The sequence below is a fragment of the Pyrgilauda ruficollis genome, unplaced genomic scaffold (genome assembly GCF_017590135.1).
Source record: "Pyrgilauda ruficollis isolate IOZ18807 unplaced genomic scaffold, ASM1759013v1 scaffold43, whole genome shotgun sequence".
Lineage (NCBI taxonomy): Eukaryota > Metazoa > Chordata > Aves > Passeriformes > Passeridae > Pyrgilauda > Pyrgilauda ruficollis.
The window spans coordinates 8,546,412-8,559,083 of record NW_024525823.1 but is presented as its reverse complement, the minus strand read 5'-3'; the positions used below and the strand labels follow the sequence as shown (position 1 = coordinate 8,559,083).

Below are 12,672 nucleotides of genomic sequence, written 5' to 3'. Positions count from 1 at the left end.
TTACAAGTATAAAGTAGGAAATAATTTATTTTCCCACCACCACCCCCAATGTCCAAATTCGATGATCTAACCAAGAATAAGTACTTCCAGGTCAACATTAAGGAATACTGGAAAAGAAATGGGTGCACAGGATAATGACAGAAATAGGAAAATAGAAGTGGGATAAAGGGGGAAAATTTCACTAACCTGGGCAGTCAAACTGCAGCAGATGTTGAGATCTGAAGGGAGATAAATGCAAAGATTAGAAAAGCAAGTAAAGCACAGGGAGCCACTGAAGATCTTGGGTCTCAGAGATATCTGCTCAACAATTACATCTGACCTTTACAAAACCAGTGTCTTGTTAGTCTTCCATTGGAGAAAGAAATACAATAGATTAAGTGGATGAGAAAGGTAATAGTGCTAAAACTGACAGCTATATCTAGTTTTAGCTTTTTTAGAAAACCTACAGTATAGAGAAATCTGTTTGACACAGTTATGGTTAGTACTGGACACAATTTAAAAGATACTTTCCTACCATTACAAGACTAACAGCAGATTCTGGGAAATTAAAAGACGTGGTAGACTTCAGACAAATGACTGATGTAGGAGATCTGAAGAAATGAAGAGATTTCTTGAACAGCAGCCCATAGAAGCGACTGAATGGAGTGATGGAGGCTGCTTTTTTTCCAGTTTGAATTTTAAAAAATCCAGACATACCCATTGGATAGTCAGCATTATTTTACACAACATTGTAAAGGTAGCGAATTTATAACGTAATACAGGTGGTTCAAAAAACAGACAGCACTTACCTTACAAGAACTGATGTGTTATTGCCTTACAAGATGAGTTATGTGTATGCACTTTACCATGGATATGCAGACTTAGTACATGAAAGTTTAGAGATTTTTAGTTACTAGAGTCCTTCGAGTATTGATCAGACTCTTCACCATGCTCTGCTCTCAGACACAGAGAAAACATTTATTTCTGGGTTTCCATTTGTCTTCACTGTGGAATTCAGGGGCGTAAGAATTCAAGGGAGGAGAGAGGTGTAGGATCAGGACTTTACACGCAATGCAAAACTTGAACAGCTTCACATACTGCAAGGTAAATCCTTTCTACTATGGCTCCTTGGGCAGTCTCCCACTGCAGAGAACAGGGAGCCACTGCCACTGTCTGTGGACAAGGGTAGAAGCTTGAACACTCATTTCTCAAATGAGGAGATGTAATTTAGAGATGTCATATCCAACAACATTCAGGGAACACAACATTAGTGTGTTCTCCCCTCAGGGGAGGCTTGAAGAGTTACAGAAATATTTGTAAGAAATGTTATGGATGATGATTAGGGTCTTGCTGGGCAGGACATCAAACACTGCAGTGAGATTCATCCTATCTATCATGGCTTATCCCAATACAGCAGCTCAGATCTGCCTGAAGAATCTTAGGTGGTTTCCATACTCCCTTTATATTTTTCCAGTATAATTCTTCCTTACGACCAAAAGCCTGAGGAGGGAGCAGTTTACAAGTGGAAAATGTCAATTTTTCTTAACAGGCAGAATAGATAGAATGTGTTGTCCTGAATAAGTTTTAGAAACTTCCAGAGTATATGGAAGTAAATACAGCTTTCAAAATACACAGCAAGATTTTCAGACAAGTTCCTGAAATGAAAGCTGTAACTACAAGCCAAGAACTTGGCTCTTCATTTCTCCAAGCTGATTGCACAAGACAACAGTTTTTATTGGCACATATTTTAGGGAGCAAAGGTTCAAACACACTGAATGTGCACAGCAGAATCTGATCTCTTATTAACAAAAACAAGGCACATCACTGATAGAGAATGAGAAATAGGCAGCCATTTAGCCAAAATAGATGGCTCATAAAGAACAGAGCTGAAGGCCAAGTCATCCTCAAGGCTTGTTTTAAAAAGGTGCTCCAAGGTGATAAAGTAGTTGTAGAACAGTTAAATCACACAGAAGACACAGAACTTACACTACAGATCAGAAGGTGGGGGGGAGGAATCAAATCTGGCAAAAAAAGTCTGCATCAGCTCTAATCCATATCAGCCAAGTCCTCCTGTTAATTATTTTTCTAAAGTGAAAGTGACTACTTTTCTTATCTAAAGAGCAGGAACAAAATGAATGTTCCAGCAAAAAATAGGAAACATAGACCAGCAGAGAGCACTGTCTTTTTGTCCAAGGACAGACGCTGTGGGCATAGCACTAGACTCAACAATTTCAAAGTGACAAACACAAGATCTGGAGACAGACACAGCCACCCAGAGGACAGACTAATATTTATCCAAGTTGCCTGATTTTGTGATGCAGCCAAGAAAATGAGTTTGTTTGTAAGCATGAAAAAGTCCTTTTGACTAACATGTACTCCACAGCAACTCTAACCAGCTTCATGACTCTCCCGTGGATAAAATTGCTTGGAAGCATCTTTACTTTTCATTTCTGAGATGCATTTTCTTTTCCAAGAATCTTAGAGCAGAGTCCAAGGTGATGCTTTGTTTCTCAGCAGAAGTATCTACCTTTTTTTCCCCGCTAAGCATTAGGTCTGCAATCTCACTTCCCTGTTCTCTGGAGGTCTAGATGAGCCTATTCCTGGCACATGCAGATTTCAGAGAAGCAATGACGCAATGAATCTTCAGCATCTATCTATGGAGGACATTAAATCCAGTACTTATTTGCCTACCAAGACAGATTCTCCTAAGAAAGTTGTTGGAAAAAATGGTCAGACACAAAGCATTTTTTCATCTCTTAAACATGAAGCAAACTGACAGAGAACACATACAGTCCACATAGCCACTGCTAACCAAAAATCTCTACATATGCAAGTATGTACCCATTGTGGAATATGAGCATGGATAAGCATCAAAAGGAAAAGCCAGATCTACACAGTAAATTAAGAAACAGCAGCAAAGCAAGGTGAGAAATACTGAAATCTTTTTCCTGAGCTACTCTGAAGTTTTAAAAGGACAGTCACTGTCATGGGAACTTTCACACTGCTTACCAATTAATTGGTAGCTTTGTGTACAAGCCTGAAGCCACATTTAAACCACAAGCCTAATTTTCAAACATATCTAGTCATTCTTTAGGAGTATTTTCTTCATAACAAATACTTTAACTTAGAAAGGTAAACTTTATCAAGACACATTTTTATTGCATTATCTACTATCCAGTTGCTTTTTTTTAAAGTAGAACACATAATAACATAATGCACACCTTTTTTTCTTTTTTCAGCTACTTGGTTGTTAAATTCTGTTTTTCATCCTGCAAGGTGTCAAATACTATAAATAAGACAGGACCTATCATTAGCAAGAGGCATTTAATAAAAGTAACTGCTAAACCAAACGATACCTGTAAACACCCCAAGACAAATTACTACAGGACTGAAACACTGCACTGAAAGCATTAAGATATTATCAGTCCTAGCAGTATTCCTCATAGTGGCTGAATATTGCTACATCAAAATTACACAATACTGGGCCCCTTTTTGTAAGTGTGTCATAATTAATGTTTTCCTAAATTCATACTGAAACCTGGTAATGACCTCGGTCACTGCTTAGAGAAGACCAGGCAGTGACAACATCCATTTTAAGCAGTATTTCTTTTCACCCTGCTAAATAAAGCACAAAAGGCAACCACATCTTGTAAGCTACGGAGCATGTGACCTTGTATCAAATTTTAACAGAAATTACCTAACAAGCTCCTAAGAATTAAGGATGCATGATCCTGACTGAGTAAATATTTTTTTAAGGGTAAGAGAACAACACCAAGCCCTTAACATCAGACTGCTGAAAAACAGAAGTTCTCTATTTATTATCAAAACAAGCACAGGACAAGTGGTACAGAGACTAGGTATACTTTCTTTCAAATATACTTCATTTCCTTGTGAGACAGTCCTTAGTAAAAACACTTGGAAAGATAATTTTCCACTGAGTCTACAGATTGCTGTCATGAATTCACAATTTAAACCAAAACAGACTAAGCAAGGATTTTACTTGTCTGTCTGCCTATTTTAGAGAGGCACCAAAAAAAGAAAATCTCAGTCACTAGTTTGGACTGATTTTAAAACTGAGAGGAATAACAACCATTTGATTTAGTAATCTTGTGACTTATCAGTTTGTTCTTCAACAATCTCAATTAATGCTGAAAGTATATAATAAACTTAAGTCAAAATTTATTTATAGTCTTCATCTCAACCCAATTCCCAAGTTACATGTAATGGAACACCTATTAATGGAATTTGACACCAATTAAACAGGGATAAGAAAAGCTCTCCCTTTTGGTTCTCCCCTGCAAGAGCCAAAAGGAATCTGATGCCTAACACCTACCAGTCAGGATTCATGTCAAGGAGCTGGCAAGAGTTACCAGCTCCTATCTAGCATGCCATATAATCAATTTCTTAGTGCATTTAATTTTAAATTAGAGCCTACTTAATGAGCAGGTTGTTTCTTCAGTTTTAACAGCTTTTATTCCACACAGCAAATATGGTGCAGAGAGCTAAATTGCAAAGACTTGGCTAATTCTGTGTACTTCAAAGCCCAAAAAAGTTTTTACTCCTTTTTCACTACAGGGATCACAGCATGTATTCTCCTTTCCAACAGGCTTCAGGAAATGCAAGAGGGATGAGCAGAGACTGGGGATGGCACAGAAGCACACAATGACCCTGGCTGGGACCTCAGGAGCTCCTGAGCAGTGCCAGGCTGGCAGACAGTGACTCCAAACAGTGACTCCAGCACACCCAGCCTGCAGCCCCCAGCCACCACGGGCCAAGCAGTGACACACAAGGACCCCAACCTGCAGGCTCTGCCACCTGTGCTTCATCACATGCTCAAACACAGCCATTCTGGCAGAAGCTGTCTTTCCAGGTGGGAAAAATGGGACTTGGTGAGTACAGGCACCAGGTCAGAGGCCATGACATTCACTGTATTTTTCTCTTCGGGCACTTGTAACCAGCATCCCTGTCTAGCAGTCTGGCTGCTGTCAGCCACCCCTAACACGGGGAAAAATTCAAGAACTTTAACATAACAAAAGCTGTCACTTGTCTAAAGATCACATCCCTTTTCCAGTTGCTACAGTTTTAAAAATACAATAAATAATGAAACAATAGTAACTTTCATTTTCAAAAGCTGAGGAAAATAGCCTCTGGTTTGGTAGATGTACCAGGGAAAAAACCTTATTTTTTTCTTATAGCCTTTGACTTATTTTTAAGTACATACTTCTATGTACTTCTGGAAGCACACAAAGTGTGGCTTTTTTATCAAAAGCAGCCAAAGCTAGGATAAAAAACATCCAGAGCTATCTACTTGAGCTGAAGTGTCTGTGTTGAAGGGCACAATCCACGCTGTGCCTTCATAAATACTGATTTTATCAGATCCACAGGGACTTCAAGTAAAATCGAGTATTTAGATACACGTAAATGTAAATTAAAATGAAAACTAGTGGGTTTGAGGGAGGGCTTTTGACAAGAATTAGTCAGCCTAAATTTTACTGAGAGTTGAAGCTTCACATCTCAAAGGGGGCATACAAAGCATGCATGCCCCCTTTGTCTGCCATTGAAGATTTTATGTTATAAACACTTAAGCATCACGGTTTCTCTGAAACTCTGAGCAAAAAGAGTATCGTCATATAATGTTGAGGTAATCTTTAAAATATTAGATTCTAACAGTACACTGGAGTAAGTTTTATAGTGTTATCAAACACTATATTAGAAACAGCCTCGATCAAATTGTTTTCCCATATTAGCGGAAAATTTATTTCATAAGCCAATCTGATTTATTTCATGTGCCAATCTGATGGGGGGAAAGCAACCTATAAAAAAGAAAATTATATTATTATAATATTGCATAGTATAATATAAGGGGCTTTGTTCTCTACAAGTCAACTAGCTGCTTTAGTCTGATTTAAAAACAGGAAGCAGTAATACAAGCATCTTCCCAAAAAAAGTTACATGCTTTTTATTCAATAAATATATTTTACAAGTTCTTTTTTCTTGCTTGCATAGCCTTATTCTTCATTCTCCGCAAGGGTTAACAATCATTTATGACCTATCCAATAGCTTACTCTAGAACACTTGACTCCTACTCCTCTGAAGTTTATTTTAAAGCATCTCTACAAAGCTTATGGGGAAATAGCATAAAATGTCATCTGGATTGTACAGTCCTTTGAAAAAGGCTATCTCTAAGTGTTATACAATAAGATCTACATTATTAAAAACTAAGTTACAAGAAGTAGCCGTTAATAAAAGTCAGTCTACAGCTGCTCAAATACACACTGGCCCCCACCATAAGGTAATTATAAAAATAAATACCTGATGCAGAGTCAGTAATCTAATCAATTACCAGAAAGCAGAGACAAGCACTTGTTATATTGAATAAAAAATAGCTTTTAAGGCATTGAAGATTTTTCAACAGAAGTGAAGATATTTATTATAATTAATCTCACTGTTCTATCATGGGTGAATAATGAACATTAAAATGACCCTTCTGTTTTCATACTGAGTTCTACTAGCCCATGCTCTATCAAATACTCCCAATATGAGGATGTGTAATGGTCTCAAAGCAGCATCCAACTGGAGACTGTGAGGGCTTTTCCCCACCTTTCCCTTTTAAGCCTTTTGGTTTTCACCGCTTCAGTTAAGAGAGCACCACCAGCAAGCTGTCCAAGAACAATTCACCATTTAAGCAGTGCAGTGTGTGCCAGCCAGCCTGATACAAATGCAGGCATCTCCCAGTTACACCTGAATTTCTTAGTTTAGGAGTGTACTACAGAAAAAACCAAACAAACAAACTGCTAGGGAAACAACTCCAGTACATGTACAGGACATGGCTAATTGACATCTTCCCCATCACGACAAGCCAAAGCTCTGTCAGCTGCTGTAGACAGCAATAAAACACAGCTCACCTGGCAGCTGGGAGGGACAGGGTAAGAGGAGCAGTTACATCAATGCTATACTAGTAAACTACAAGGCTGAAGTTTGAGAGACAGAAAAATCCATGTATTTTGCTTTTATTTTAAACCTGAAAAATGGTGAATACAATAGATCCTAAAAATTGACACTTGAATATACCTCAATACTAAGGAACAAAAATTACTCTTCTAAGATGTTTCCTATTATTTACTCCTTTCACACTGCATCTAAAACACACAAGTGTCATTGGCAATGTATGCAGCTGAGTACCAAAACAAAGAACTCTCTTTGGAACAGTATAGAATGCTTTTCAAATCTCTCTTTTCATGGTTAAAGTACTTTAAACCTTTCATTGAGACCAAAGAACAAAGATTTTAACTGGCTTAACTAGTACTTCTAATTAAAGCACTCTTTTAATAAGACAACATCCACATTAATTTTGTGTTTCTCCCCAACACAACATGCAGTTTAAATCTGGCTTCCTATCACCAATTGCTTGCTTAATGAATAACACCAAGGCAAGTAGGTATAGTTTCAAACACATCACACCTAGGAAGAAATGTGCACTTACCAAGTGAACATAAGGCACAAAGTATCCAAAAAGTGCAGTTGGAACCCCTAAAGCCCAGATTCGGTAACTGAGAACTTTGAAAACGGAGAAGTTACAAATCTTTTTCGCAGGAGGTAATTTGAATTTTCCCGTCTTTCCTCCCTCCTTGTCTTTGGTGTTGGGAACAAGAGGTTTGTATGTAAATCCAGCCAGGAACAGAACAAACATAAGGATGCAGAGGACCCTCAAGGTGTTGAACAGGTCGACAGTGTCGATGAGGACCCTCAGGAGGAAGGGCAGTGCCACTGTGAACAAGCTGCTGCCTGCGGTGACAATGCCATTCACCAGCCCAAGGCGCTTCTTGAAGTAGTGCCCCAGAATGACCAGGGACGGCTGGTAGGCAAACGAGCAGCCACAGGCAAACACGATCCCGTAGGTGAAATACAGAGGTTCAATGGTGCTGCACCTAAAGAAAAGAACAAATCATTAGTGTTTGGTAAGGCAGTGGATGCTCATTTACCTGGACGTGACAACAAAACAGCTTCACAATCAATCAATCAACGCAACTCACTAGTGTAAATAAGGGTTTGTATATACTTATAGTTGAATAGCACTGTATCAGCTTAATTCAGCAACTATTCTCTCTTCTTCCACTGAAAAATTTTACAGAATTCACTGAACGGGTAAAAAAAGAAAAATTAAATTCAATTATAATTACATCAAACAGTGTGGCTAAAAAAAGTTTTAAAAATCACTGTCAGGGCAAATTAGCCAAAAATAAGTTCAACTGGGTTTTTGGATTCTTTTTTTCCCCCAAAGAAAATGGTACTGTTTTGATTTACACATTTCTTCACCATGATAGCAGTTCAAATGTAATATTGAACTCTCCTCATGAACCCAGAAATATCAAGTAAACAGCTTGTTATGAAAATAAAGTAACAAATGTGGCAAACATCATTAATACTGAAAAATAAAATATTTAAATACTGACAAAATTTTGTAATGTAATATATTAAAAAATTATAGACTCTTTAGGTATTAATTTTTTAGACAAATAGTCTCCTTTTGAATAAATATTTCAAATTCAGTGGTTTGACACATATATTGAATATGTTAAGAAAGAACTATAAAAATTGTTAATAAGGAATGAAACATTTCATCTCAAAGTAAGGTGGATCTTCATCATAAAGTTCACTATTATTACCATTTATTCTACAACTGAAATAAAGCACAGCCATTGTAATTGATCACAAACATGTGACATTAATAAAAAGTACTTGTGCAAGAAATGTTAAAAGTATGAAGTAACAGCATCAGTATAATTAACTAAATTAGTGCTGTAGTATTAGTTAGTGAAAGAAAACATTTTCTTATCTTTAGATGGAGGCAGGGTACAAGAAATTTATATGAGTTTTCTGAGGCGGCACACCAGATTTTATATATATTTTTTTAATGTTATGTTTACAATGAACCCTCACCTCTTGTTTTATCAGTTAACACCTGCATTTAAAGCACATCTGGAAAACAGTTAATATTTTTAACTCTAACTTTTTTTAAGGAGCATGGACGCTTTATGCGGTGCTTTTCATCACAGGATGCAACCTGCCAGCACCACTCTGTAAAAAATACGATTGCACAAGCTCCCTATGCAAGAACTTCTTAGGAAACAGTATTTGACTAACCAAGGTCTGACTCCAGGAACTCTGGGTTTGTGTATTATAGTGAAAAATAATTATTTGTGTAACATAATATTGTTACTTTCTATATTAAACTATCCATTTCTGAAACTGATGATACACAACATAAGCCAGCAGAAATAACAAAAGGGGGAAAGACTTATTACCTTTGTTAATGGAAAATAACCACGAAAAATTAAACCAGAAGTTACAAAGTGAGAGAAGTAACATCAAACAGTGAAGAGAATGAAATTCTGCTTCCACTTGTAAATTCACTGTGCAACACCACAATTCACTCAAAGAGTCTGCAGCACAACATGCATATTAAAATATCGTCCTGCATTATAAACACTTACATCTCAATTTCCTAAGACATAAAATTTATATTAAGAAATTAGTGCAATGTAAAAGCAGTAGATCATAGTAACATTTGTCTGCTTTACAATATTTTACCTCCAGAACGCTGACTTCTGCATTTGAACTATAGTCCTTTGATGAACTGATAACATCACAGGCATAAATCATTTTAGTGTGAGTAGCATAATGAAACACCAAGTATGCACAGCAACCTGGCATGTACTCTTACAAGAATTCACCTCTCAAAGTGCTCTTCAATGTTTAGTTAAGCTGAAATATTTTTAAAGCCTTTACAAAACAACTTGCTCTTGCATGTCTCTTCTGTGCCCTTGTGCCATTGGGTATCAGACAAACACAAGAATGATCTTTATCTAATGACAAGGGTGTTTTAGTATTCATCACTCAACATACTACTAGGAAGCAAGGAGGAAGAAAGATATTTCTAAGACATCTTTTAGGTTGTACCTCACATTTAATAAGAAGCTTCCTAAAACATATCAAGAAGTGGGGGTTTTGTTTGTTTGTTTAATAAAATTAATTAAGCCAAATATTTGCATCAGGATTAACCATTCAGATCACAGCAGCTCACATCCATCTGATTCAGAGTACAAGCACAGAAAAGACATTTTCACAAGCTTTTTGCCTGTATAAATACATTTGCACCTAAGTGGAAAGCTGTTCTAAATGTAGCTTGATTGTTCCTATACTTATTCTGCTAAGGGTGGGGAAAAAATAATAGTCTGAGAACTAGTGGTAACTGGATTATTTTCCTGCTACTTTTTACACCCTACCTTCAGTAACCAATTTCTGACAGTGACTAAACTAAGTAAATTCCCTGTTTCCTCATCTTCTATCGGGTGCATGCAACAAATCAGTTGCTCTTCTACTTCTTAAGATTTACTCATGCAAATGAAAAATGAAGAAACATACAAGTTAATTGTAAACTAGAAGAAAAAAACCCAAAACAAATAAGCTTTAAATACAATCAATATACCAAGGTTTTCTCTATCTCCATGTTTGGCAATTGGACCAGTAAGAAGAGAAGAAAATATCAAATTTCACTAGAATTTTAACAGCTTCCTGGAGGCTCTACTGTGTTTTTATCACTATTAAAACTTTCAAAAGAAAATTAAGGGGACAGGGCAGGATGGCAAGACAACAACAATGTTTATGTACCTGTTAAAACACAATATACATCAAGCAAAAATGTAAGTTTATCCTGGACAATGCTGTTGATATTATAGCACTAGTCTTGCTGTTGATACATTTATACAGAGTAGTTCCTGTTAAATAGGGACTCTTGTTTCTATTTATAAACATTATGTTTTTAAAAATACTTTTTAAGTTGAAAGTTCACAAGTCATAGTTTGAAAGACAAAACCAAACCCCAATAAAAAAATTTCCTAAAGATAATGTAAAGTAGCAATGTTTAACCCTTCTGTTGATTAGATCAACATTAGAACACTAAAAAATTTATAAAATACTTTGGAAGTTACAAATTTAAGTTTTTTACCTTACAAAAGAACTTGAAAGGAGTCCAACAAGCCCTACTGCAGCTCCAATAACAGCTACTTTTCGACAACCAAACAGGTCTGTGAAAATGCTGACTATTGGGGAGCAGAAGAAGACCATTCCCATGGAAAGAGAGCTCACCCATGCTGCAAAATAGAAAAAAAAGAAACATTTTAGAAGGCCAAGCGATTTCAGCTTTCAGTTAATATTTGTTTTCACCTAGGATTTTACATTGCTGAACTAAAATTGGGTAACTATTTTAAAAACATTTAAATACATCTTAAAATGTATGTACCTAACATAGTGAAAAACCTAACAATTTACATAATCAACTAATTTAGATTTTATCAGCTCAAAGAATGCAATTAACTTTTTTGTAGCTGTTACTCCTACTTTTTTTTTTATAAGCACAAAAATATTTCTGTAGTAACTAACCTAATATTCAAACTGACACCTAGGTCATTAAAGATACCTTTGAGGATCCATATCCATTCTGACATCAGTTAGTTCATTTCACTTGACTTAATACTAGACCTTAATGACTTTAAACAGGTACATTTGCTGAAAAAAGAGTAATAATTTTTTAACTTCATTACTACATGTAGATCATACTGAACATCCATAACGAGCAATCAATATCTTTTAGACTGTAATATAAACATTAGGAATGTGATTTTACTTTAGACTAGAACTTGAATTAGTAAAACCACTTTCATATATAATGGGAGAGTTTCACTACTTTTGATACTTCTTGAGCTTTACAGACATTGTGAAAACTGTATTTGGTTTATTAGATCATTCAGATTTGATTCAGGTGAATCCACTACAGTTTCAGCCACAAGTGAGGTTTCTTAGCACAGCTAATAGTTACAACTAATATGTTTGATATATATAGTAACATATATATTGGAAATGTCCCCGCCTACATGAGAGGAAAAAAATGGTCTAAACAGGAAGTGGGAAAAGCTGCTAATTCAAAATGAACTGGAAAAAATATTTTAGCTTCATTTCAAATTGTACAGAAGACAGGATAACTCTTTCAATCTGAAAGAGTTTTAAATTTTTGTAAATGGTATTTTCTTTAGAATATCTTTCCTAAACACAACAATTGTGATTCAGTGACGAAGGCAAACAAAATTTCCTGGAAAAGCATATAACCACAGGACTAAATAAAATATATTTGCAAGTAGATCTACCACTACCAAGGCTTAGGAGATATGTTGTTGAAGTGCCAATGAATCCAACACATTGACTAAGACTAAAGACAGAAACAGAAACCAACAAGCAAAAACTTGTTTCTTCCAAGAGTTTACAATGTAAATGAAAGACAAGAGAATAGATAGCTAGAGATAACCAGAAATGAGTACAAGAACAAAACCTTTATTTTAGGGCAAACAATGCTTTCAACGAACCTTGGCCTAAGTGTCTGGGGAAGGGAGGGAGGGATGTGTGCTACTGGGATTTTTTGATCATGTGATAAAATAGCAGAGTTTCAAGGCACAATCTAAAGAGTGAGGTATTTCCATGGCCATTTCCTGTGTAGGACTACCCCATATACAATAGCCCTGCGTCCTTGCACCTCTGCAGCAAAAACTCAAGCTGTATGAAGGGACAGCACAAGAGACTAGGAGGAACAAAGACCCCATGACACTGCCTGAACTGCAAAGACCAAGTTTATGAAAGGTC

The 12,672-nt window shown here is 36.3% G+C and overlaps 1 protein-coding gene across 1 annotated transcript in view; it reads right to left on the bottom strand.

Annotated features, from left to right (window-relative positions):
• Positions 1 to 12,672, bottom strand: part of SLC16A10 (solute carrier family 16 member 10) — a 66,130-nt gene that overhangs the window by 15,161 nt on the left and 38,297 nt on the right. Inside the window, exons 2-3 of the mRNA XM_041478061.1 lie at positions 10,988 to 11,132; positions 7,463 to 7,907 (exon numbers count right to left, since the gene is read on the bottom strand). Of these exons, the coding sequence (XP_041333995.1) occupies positions 7,463 to 7,907; positions 10,988 to 11,132 (590 nt within the window). The remainder of the gene's footprint in view (positions 1 to 7,462; positions 7,908 to 10,987; positions 11,133 to 12,672) is intronic.